At 52.5% G+C, this 10,073-nt stretch overlaps 1 protein-coding gene across 1 annotated transcript; it reads left to right on the forward strand.

Annotated features, from left to right (window-relative positions):
* The first annotated feature begins 808 nt into the window (after window positions 1–808).
* OLIG2 (oligodendrocyte transcription factor 2) lies at window positions 809–5,263 on the forward strand. The gene is made up of 2 exons (XM_028727054.2): window positions 809–925; window positions 2,641–5,263. The coding sequence occupies exons 1-2, from the start codon at window positions 840–842 to the stop codon at window positions 3,602–3,604; spliced, it is 1,050 nt and encodes a 349-aa protein (XP_028582887.1). The 5' UTR covers window positions 809–839; the 3' UTR covers window positions 3,605–5,263.
* The last annotated feature ends 4,810 nt before the right edge of the window (window positions 5,264–10,073 follow it).

A 10,073-nucleotide genomic window follows, 5' to 3' on the forward strand; every position in this document is an offset into this window, starting at 1 on the left:
AATAGGGCGAGATATTTTTTAAGTAGCTTAGGTGTTTGTTTTGTTCTGGGTTTGTTTTTGTTGTTGCCGTCTGGTCTTTAAAACCACACGTTTGACAAGAGAAAACGCTCTCTAGCCTGCTTCCTGGAGCAAGCTCTCCTCATCTCCTGGCAGAAGGAGGCGATGCGGAGGGGAGCGGAGCAGGGTCCTGGGCGCATCTTTCCAGTTGCGCTCTACGGAAAAGGCAACCCAAGCGCCTTGGAAGAGAGAGAGAGAGATCTGGGTCCCGGGAGCAAAGGGAGTTTGCCCGGGCTGAAGATAAGTGGCTCAGTAAGTGCGGGACGGTGCCGCATTGTGACCCGTGAGTGTTTACATTGCAAGGGAGGGCGGAGAGAGAAGAGACTGAAATGCCCAAGTGTTTGTGAAACCCTATTAAAACTCTCCAGCCAGGGCGGCCAAGTGGAGTGGCTGGCCCCGGGTGAGTTGGGGGGCACCGCTCACCAAATGTTATTGTTGTACCGGGTCCGAGGCTTGTTTGCTCGATTCCCCCCCCTCCCCACTTTCTCCCCACCAGCTGTTGCGAGCGCTGTCATTGTGGCATTTCAGGCGAGAGGTGACAAAGCTCTCCCTCTGTCTCTGGGTCTCGATCTCTCTCGCCATTGGCCCGCAGAGCGAGGAGGGGCGTGCGCTCGCAGCCCGTTTCATTGAGCGGAATTCGCGGGCGTGACATCACTTTGCTGCCCCCCCCCTCCGGCAGCGCCTCGCTCATTGGTGCAGCCGCCTGTCCCGGACAATAACATTGTTCTGGCTCAGCTCGGCTGCGCAAGGTGGCTATAAAAACACCAGCCAGGCGCGCAAAGATGCTTCTGTATTCATTGCGCTCTGGGACAGCCACCAGCGCTGCTGGAGAGGATCCGGCCGCTCAGAGAGATCCCCCCTGCAAACTGTAAGTGCTCCTCCCTTTCCATCGCGGGGCAGACTCGCCGACAGGGTCGCTTAGGGAGCGCAAATCCCCTAAAACACAAACCAGGTGCGCTTCGGAGGGTGGAGGCGAGCGAGTACACGCGCAATCTTCTCCCAGCGCCCATAAAGAAGCGCCTGCTTCTTTGATCGGTTCTTCTCTCCTTCCCTGGACGCGCTGGTCCTGAGCCAGGCGCATTAGCTTAGAAGGAAGTTCGTCTGATGGAACTTTCTCCCGAGTAAACGCCCACTGGTCACTTTTGGGAACAGCGGGAGGCTGGCTGTGATTCCAGGTTAAGGGGAAATAGATGCGGGTGGCTCTTACCTTGCCAAGGAAATATTTAAACTCTGGAGAAGATCACATTGTCCACCTTTAAAGAGGACAAGCGAATTTTCTTTGAAGCTGCCCGGAGTTCAGCATCGTGGAGCTTTCCCCCTTCCTCTTCTACTTCTTCGTCTTAAGAGGGACTTTGGGAACAAGCAACACGCGATAAACTTTGGGCTGGTGTCTCGGTGGCCGTTCAGGCATCTGCCAGTTGCAGGGAAACAGCCGAATAGCAGTATTGTTGTTTTAAATGGTATTGCCGGTGATGTTTGAAGTTGGAAGCTCGGGCGGGATCTTGGAAGAACGGGGAGTGCAGTCTAGATGAGAGATGCGAACAGTACTGCTTAGGTAGAAAGGGCCGCATCCAAAGACCATTTGGCTTAAAAGGAGACTTCTGAAAGCTCGTTTCTAGATTGCTCCAGCCTGCCCTTTCTGCTTTGGATAGTTTTGGTAAACTGCTCTGAATTGAAAAGTGTGTGTGTGTGTGTGTGTGTGTGTGTGTGTGAGAGAGAGAGAGAGAGAGAGAGAGAGAGAGAGAGAGAGAGAGATATGGAATCCTTTTGGCTCTAGTTTATGTTGTTTGGCAGGTGTGGGAAGTGAGAAACTACATGGTGGCCGAGGGGGTGCTTTGAGTTTTGGAACAGGAGGTTGCAGCTCGATCAGCAAAGCGGATAACCCAAGACGCAGTTTCTCAGAATCCAACAAATGGATTTTGGCACAATATGTTCCCCCTTAGGGCACCTTTGCTCCCACAATGCGTTTTAACCAAACTTTTTTGAATGCACAATCTGGGCGTTTAATGAGTGCTAGAAACCTGGGAGAGGTTATTTCAATGGTGGTTTATCTGCGAATAGTCTAATTCAGAGTGACCGGGAGTAGAATATAAGAACAGGTTTTCCTGGGAATTTATTGATCCGGGATAAACTGTGATTTGTAGGTATGTCATCATAATTGGCCATAATCCAGCAAAGCAAGCAGACAAATTTACGACTAAGCCCCATTGAGATCGATGGGAATTAACGTTCCGTTGCTTCCCGTGGAAATCAATCCCGACTAACTTTTGCTGAATTGCGCCCGGGTTTAAGTCCCACTGAACTCGAGGGGAGGCACATCTTAAAACACCTTTACCCAGAGGTGAGTCCCGCGGAGCTGCCTTTGGAGGGAGCGTGTTTTAAGACGGCAGCGAGCGATTTCGGAGCTGCCTCTTTCCAGCCGGATCCTGTGCACATTGGCTGGGAGGTCGACCTCTTCAGTTTCCAGTCACCGCGCACAGGACCGGAGCTTGGCAAGGCATCCCCTCGATTTCTGGGGCACGTCGGGCCGACCTGACCCTGACTGACGCCCAGCGCCTCTGTCCTCTTGCTCCCCCTCTGCAGGACCAGCATGGACTCGGACGCGAGCTTGGTGTCCAGCCGCCCTTCGTCGCCGGAGCCCGATGAGCTCTTCGTGTCGTCCAGGAGCAAGAGCGGCGGCGGCGGCGGCTTCTCGGCGGGCGGCGCCGTGTCCAGCTCGACGCCCAGCGACTCTCCAGCGGAGCTGAGCGCGGAGCTGCGCAGTGCCATGAGCGCGGCCGGGGTGGTGATGGTAGACAAGCTGGCCTTCAAGTCTCCCTCCTCCTCTTCCTCCTCGTCGTCGTCCTCCTCTTCGTCGGCGTCCAAGAAGGACAAGAAGCAAATGACGGAGCCGGAGCTGCAGCAGTTGCGCCTGAAGATCAACAGCCGCGAGCGCAAGCGGATGCACGACCTGAACATCGCCATGGACGGCCTGCGGGAGGTGATGCCCTACGCGCACGGCCCGTCGGTGCGCAAGCTCTCCAAGATCGCCACCCTTCTGCTGGCGCGCAACTACATCCTCATGCTCACCAACTCCCTCGAGGAGATGAAGAGGCTCCTCAGCGAGATCTACGGCGGCCACCACGCCGCCGGTTTCCACCCCGCCGCCGCAGCCGCCGCTGCTGCCGCCGCCTGCCCGGGCGGCATGGTGGGCCATTCCGCGCCTCTGCCGGGCCACCCGGCTTCGCACGCCGTGCACCACCCGATCCTGCCCCCCGCCGCTGTCTCCAGCGCCTCCCTGCCCGGTTCCGCGGGCTTGTCGGCTGTCAGCTCCATCCGGCCCAGCCACGGCCTCCTCAAGTCGCCGTCCAGCGCCGCCGCCGCGGCCGCTGCTGCAGCTGCTGCGGCGGCGGCGGCAGCGGCTTCGGGCCCGCTGGGCAGCAGCTTCCAGCACTGGGGAGGGATGCCGTGTCCCTGCAGCATGTGCCAGGTGCCCGCCCCGTCGCACCACCACGTCTCCAGCATGAACACGGCCAGCCTGCCCAGATTAACCAGCGACGCCAAATGAAGAGGCCTCGAGGGGACGGGAGAGAGGGAAGGTGGGTGGGAAGGAGAGGGGCCGAAGGCGCACAGAAAGGGACCCCCAAGGACAAAAAAATAGGGTTGTCCTGGACTCCACAAACTGAAGCTCTCCCTTCCAGGACGTACAAAACTTGACCCCCACCCTTTATTGCTTCACAACAACTCTCCCCGGGCGCTCCCCCCAACTAGGACTCCGTTACTTACTTGGAGAGGGAATAGAACTCAAGACCCCGGACGCTAAAGCCCCTCTGCCTTCTCCGCCGAACTGCTGCAGAAAGCTGGTACGGGCGGGACAGGTCACAGGATTCCTCTTGAACTCCATCGCTTGGCTTCACTCTGATCTCAGTCCCTGTTGTGCGTAAACTCACCGCGCATTGCTTTCAGAACCTTGTATGTTCTTGTTCTTTAAAAACGGTAGAAGGTACAAGTAAGTTTAGGCACTCGCCTTCAAACCAGAGGAACCCAAACTGCCTTAGCAGCCTAGCATCTCTCTCTCTCTCTCTCTCTCTCTCTCTCTCTCTCTCTCTCTCTCTCTCTCTGGGTGGGGGGAATATTCAGTCCTGCACACTTTATAACTGGACATCCAGTCCTTTAGAAATCCGTGGGGTTCACTTCCCAGCTAATGTATCACAGAGGACTTTAATTCCACCAGAACCTGAGCCGATTTGCTTCCAAGTAGGCTCCGCTGCTGGTTTAAGTTTCAGGTAGCAGCAACTGAATCCTGAACCCGCTAGGCTGAAGGGGCCACTGAGACTAGTGAGTTGTGGTTCCAAAGAGGGGACACGATCCAACCAGAGTCAGGCAGCTTGGAGAGCCAACGAAGAATCTTGTGGCACCTTCGAGGCATTGATTTTGGCATCAGCTCTGGCGGGCTAAAGACTGCGTCATGATGTGCGTGGCTTGCTACAAGGCTCTTGGTCGGTTTTGCTGCGCTGCCGCCCCTCTGGAAAGTGACTTTCCGTGTGTCTCTAAACCTGATCCTACATGCATGTAAGTAAGTCCGGCGAAATGCAACAGGGCTTACTACCAAGGTCCTTGAGCGTGAAGAATTGCAACAGAAATGTTGACTGGATCGTGCCCAAGCTGGTTAGGATCGCCGCGCTAAAATGCCGAGCGGGATCACTTTGGGCCTGCGTCATTAGAGCGGCCAAGCTAAGGGGAAAAGTTATGCATTTTGCTGCTGGGGAGTCGGATTTGTATATACGCTGCCAGATCTGGTGCAAATGGTTCCCTCTGACGCTATCTGATTGTGAGAGCTTGTTCTGTAAAACCTTTAAGGGCGGGGTGCGTGTTAAGGGCCTTTTCTTCTTTCCGGGCGCGTGGCCTTAAGGCTTTCTTGATCAAACTTAACTGTTTTTTCGAAAGCGCCCAACAGCTGAGATCTCCGCACTGTTTGGGGCTGCAGTATTGAGACACTCTCCCCCCCCCCCGCTTGTTTCTGAATAACCTATTGTCTTCTTCTTTTCTTAGCGCTGTCACCTTCAAGAGATTTTTTATCACCTGTTTATTTTTTTATATATATTATCTATATAAAATAAAGAAATGGAAAAAAGTTGCTAAATAATATTTATTGTTTGGTTGCAAAAAAAAAGTGATCCACTGTTGACATTTTTAAATAATAATAAAAGAAATAAAAGAAAGAGAAGACACGACCGTTTTGCATTTATTTCCTTTGTGAGACAGAATAATGAAGCCATTCGGTGGGAATGAGACTCAGCTGAGGAATCGCCATCCTCACGGGATGAAGGCCAGCACCTTGGCGATGAAGCGGAAGACCCCTCGCTTTTATCCGAGCACATATTCTGAAAAACCAACTCCCCCTTCACTTAAATAGGAACTTTATTCTGAGTACAAGATGTGTTGGCTCGAGCTTCAAGTGCTCATATTATGGGCACTCAAATGGGCGCAGGATCGGGGCCACATTATTAAAAGACCAACAGCTTCATGCCCTCTCCTAAGCATGCCTACTGGGAAGGAAGCCCCGCGGTGGTCGGTGGAGCTTTACTTTCCAGTAACTGTGCCTTGGATTGCGGCTCCAAACCATCATTCCGGGTGCGTGCTTGGCTTTGCAACAAACTCTTTCTGTATGCAGCCCAAGCCTTTGCACGTCCGTACGAAAGAGAAGCTGTAATCCTACACACACTTCACTGGGAGTAAATCCCGTTGAAATAGAAGGCATGGATAGGATTGCGCCTTTTCCTCACGCATAGTACTCCAACCTTAAGGCTCGGGGAGTTCTGAATCAGCTATATATCTTGTTTCTAAGGGGCGAAATTGCCACCTAGGAAGAACAGAAATAAGGGCAGGTGTCCAGTCTTTTTAAAGACTGAGGAAGTCAAAGGCGTTCACTCTCAAGTGTGATCTTATGCCTTGCGTATCCAGTGGGCTGTGCTGGGCAAAGAGGCTCTTAGTCGTTTTAGGACATTTCAGCCCTAGATGCAGTGATGGGAGATGGGTGGGATGGAATCTTCACCACCACCACCATCATCATGGTGCACCAACACCAGAGGTGGGAAACTTGCGGTTCCCCAGATGCTGTTCAGCTCCCAACACCCCCAGCCTGCATGGCCCATGGTCAAGGTCTCAGCGATGATGTGAGTTGTAGTACAACAACATCTGGAGGCCCACAGGTCCCCCGGCCCGGCCCTACATAATTTGCCCCGGGAGGAGCTAACGCAGGCGCTCTCGAAGTTCTTGGAATCAGCGGTCCCAAGGCACCCTCTGGGATCACACCATCTGTAGCCTTATGACTATTGGGGTCCCTTTCCGACCGAGCTCAGATGGAAAGAGGATTCGGGGCCGAATCACGGAAGCTCCATTGGATTTGCTTCCAAGGAGCTGTGTTTAGGATTGCGTGCTCCGAAGCAACTGCGTGGAAACCTCCAGCCCCGCGGCAAGGAGTATTCCATTGGAATCCGGGGGACTTGACTTCCAAGTGACACGTGCAGCCGTGTGGACAGTGGCTTTGTCAGCTTTTTACTTTTCCATCCATCCATTCACTCTCTCACTCTCTAGAGCCACCAGTCACAGACAGCTGCAAAATGATGGCGCAGGTTATTCCTGCTGTTTTAGATTGAAGGGCCAGGGGGTCGCAGGGGACACGCTCAACCCAAGACTTCCTTTTCGGGATCAGGTCTGACCTCAGTCCTTTTACACACAAATCTCTCCTGCGCGCACTCCCCAAGTCTTTTTTGTTTTTAATATTTTCTTTCCCATTTCAGCAACTTGATTTGAGAGGGGAGGACGCTTTTCGTTCTTGCTAAATAACCGGCAGTCCAAATACGTTTGCAGATCTATCTTCTACAAATTGTCAGTTAGGTGGCCGCGGTCCATCTTCTACCCAGCCCAGGACCGGATTCGAAGCACAGGAATCGAAACTGCAAAGGGCGGGAGGAGGCGGGGGAAATTGCAATCCTAGGAACGTGAAAACCGGCTTCTTACGATGCCGTCGGCGAATGAGACAGGACTTTAACCCAAGAATACTTCTATTTCTGAAAGGCATCCTGGCATATTATACGTTCTGAAAATAACTATTTTTCATCTGACTAGAACAGAAGTTCGAAACTGCTCTCCTCTCCTCAAAAGTGGCGCACTGTAGCCATCATCTTGGTCCTTCGGTTCACCGCCCACTTCCTTCAAGTTTCTAGGCCTCATTATTTTTCTTTTTTTACAATTAAACCACTCTATAAACATTTTAGCGACGGGAGGGAACCATCCCTCAAATGCTGAGAGGGAACCCGACCCCTTCAAGTAATTTCCCAAAGCAAAGGTTTTAAACAATCTTGGTTGGAGTCACACAACGATTTAATAGCTTCTAAATCATTAGAAGACGTGGAAGTAAGTTTACGTTGCAGACATTTAAAATTAAATCTTTGTTGAAGCACGTAAACAGGCCCTAAGCATCTCTGAGCATGTGCCAAGTGTTGCTACTCAAACGCTGCCTATCTGGGATGAGTTCGCCAGGTCCCAGAGAGGGTGTGATTTCCAGGTAGGCTTAAGTTTCTGCACCGGCCATTAAAAAAACAAACTCTGCCTCTCAGGTTTCCATGTGTTAAGGCTCTGAGTTCTAATCCCGGGGGTTTGACTAATAGGAAACGCCTCCTTCAATCTGCTCCGCAGGAGGACTCATTAACAGATTTAGCGCTGGAGGAGAGCCGAGGTACGAGGCTCAGGTCACAGAAGACAGCTGCCGAGTTCCCACCGGCTCGGATTGGTGTGGGGAGATCTAGATCTAAACTATTTTCTCTTTCAGCTGGCTGGAGAAGGGCGACGCCAAAACAGTTCATACCGTCAAAAGCAGGCAGCGATCTTTGAAATGGCACCCTAGAAAAACGCGTTCCCTAGATCTGATTTCCTCGAGAAGGTCTGCACAGCGCTGGGGGAAGCAGCTGGGCCAGGCTACCTAATAACTGGACGTTGCTGTCTCCTTAGGGGACGAGCAGATCGTACTTCTCCATTGCTTTCCATACGTATAAATTAAAATTATTTGCAAAGGCAGCTAATCAGGACCTTTTCGAAACAAATTACTGCTGTTGAGATTAATCCAAGGTACTAATAAATCGAAGGCTAAGGCCAAATTCTCTTGTTTGGCCAGCCACACTCCACACTCCCTTAAAATGTAGAGAAAGCATTTGCAAACACGCCCAGTGATCCCCCAAGTTCAGAACCCTTTCCTGGAAACTGGTCCTGCCTCTCAAATTGTAGGGTTGCCAAGTTCCGTGGTGTCCTTTTCGGCTGTGCTCCCGTGCACTTGTTAGAACAACCTGGCTTGGAGAAAACCGGCAGGTGACGCTTTTCCGCACTAGAACCAAATTCACTTTATTTAGCAAAAAATTATATACCGCTTGCTTGCAAAGCAAACCACTGAGGCAGCGGTTTACAAGTTACCTGCTAAGCTGCTGTAGGGTGTCAGGTTGCTGTGCAGGGCAGGCATAATGATAAGAAAAATAAAGGATGCTGACGATTGCTAACCCGAAGTTAGCAATGCCTGCTATAATGGGGCAAGATCCTGCCCTCCCCCCTTTGGCTAATAGGCCCAAACGGAGACAAAGGCCCGATCCAGCCGTTTCCCCTGACAATGTTTATGCCGCTCGCTTTCCTTTCTGTTTTCAGTCTGATCGAGGCTCAGAGCTGAACGCGACAAACAAATTGGTTTCCTGACCTCAGTTAAAAACCTCACACACCGAAACTCAGCTTTCTGCCTACAAGAAATGCAGTGATGTGGCGGAGGCTTCACCGGTTGAACTCCTGCGGGCCGGGGCAGCTCCGTGTTCCTGTCCGTCTCTGCGCCTGCTCCGCTCTCCTCGCATCGCCATTTAACCACCCAGTTCCAGAAGCGAGACCCCGGATCAGTTCCCCTTAAATGCATGAAATTTATGGAACAAATATAGGGGAACTGGACTGGATTATTCAATTGTTTGCACATAGGTTATTCCTCTTCTGTTTAATCTGTTTATAGCGCTTCTGTGGAGAGAAGCTGGCGCTTGCAAACGACTGAACTGGGCAGAACAGAAGAAGTAACAGAACTCCTGAGCATGTGCAGAGTACGTGCGATTTGCAGAAGGACTCTGTCCGGCATCAGGCGCGTCTGAACCCGTCGGGATCATCCACCTGCAAAGAGGCGCTCAGCTTCGAGGACCAGGATGGCGCTTCGAGCTTGAAGGACTGGGCTGGGTTCCTGGTTTAAACGCCCCTCTCCTTCCAGCACCTGCTCCGATTCCAATCCGGTCCCTGGCACTGGTGCAGCTAGGTCTCCTTAGGACTGACTGGCCTTACAGGGCGGGGGAGGGGATTGCTCTTTAGATGGATGTAATAAAAATAAAACAATAAAGATAAAATATGTGTTTCAGGAGGCCCTCCTGCGTGCTCTTCCAAGTGGGTACGCTCTGCCCCCAAAGTCCGGCCGCTACTCCCTGGTGATGACAGGACTTCCTTACTCCACATCTCTCGGGGCGAGGATCCCTCAGGAAGGGCAGGAGGGGGCTGGGGAGTTCTTAGGGTCTCCTAGGAGCGATCTGGGCGCTCCGAGTCTGCTCGCGGACTTCCTTTATTTGGGCATTTATTTATTTGGTTATATTGCGTTTATATATCCCACCTCCCCCCCCCCCCCGCCACGGAGCTCAAAGTGGCTTACATGGTTTCCTCCCTCCTCATTTCATCCCAGCAACCCTGTGAGGTAGGCCAGGCACTGACTGGGTCAAGGTTTCATGGCCCAGTCTGATCCAGCGGTTCTCAACCTGTGGTCCCCAGATGTTGTTGGACTACAACTCCCATCATCCCTGAGCTTTGGCTAGGGATGATGGCAGTTGTAGTCCAACAACATCTGGGGACCCACAGGTTGAGAACCGCTGCCAGCACCACCAACTGGCCACTGTGAGGACAGTTGGCTGGACTTGGTGGGCCTTCGGCCTCTTCCCTTAGCGGCGACCTGGGAGATGCACAGCAGGGTTTTCTTT

The sequence above is a fragment of the Podarcis muralis genome, chromosome 4, assembly GCF_964188315.1.
Source record: "Podarcis muralis chromosome 4, rPodMur119.hap1.1, whole genome shotgun sequence".
NCBI lineage: Eukaryota > Metazoa > Chordata > Lepidosauria > Squamata > Lacertidae > Podarcis > Podarcis muralis.

Excerpts from the sequence above, each read along its gene's own strand:
- OLIG2 (XM_028727054.2), top strand. The coding sequence starts at position 840 with ATGCTTCTGTATTCATTGCGCTCTGGGACAGCCACCAGCGCTGCTGGA. Across the intron at positions 926-2,640 it reads AGAGATCCCCCCTGCAAACT|GACCAGCATGGACTCGGACG; the intron begins GTAAGTGCTCCT and ends CCCCCTCTGCAG.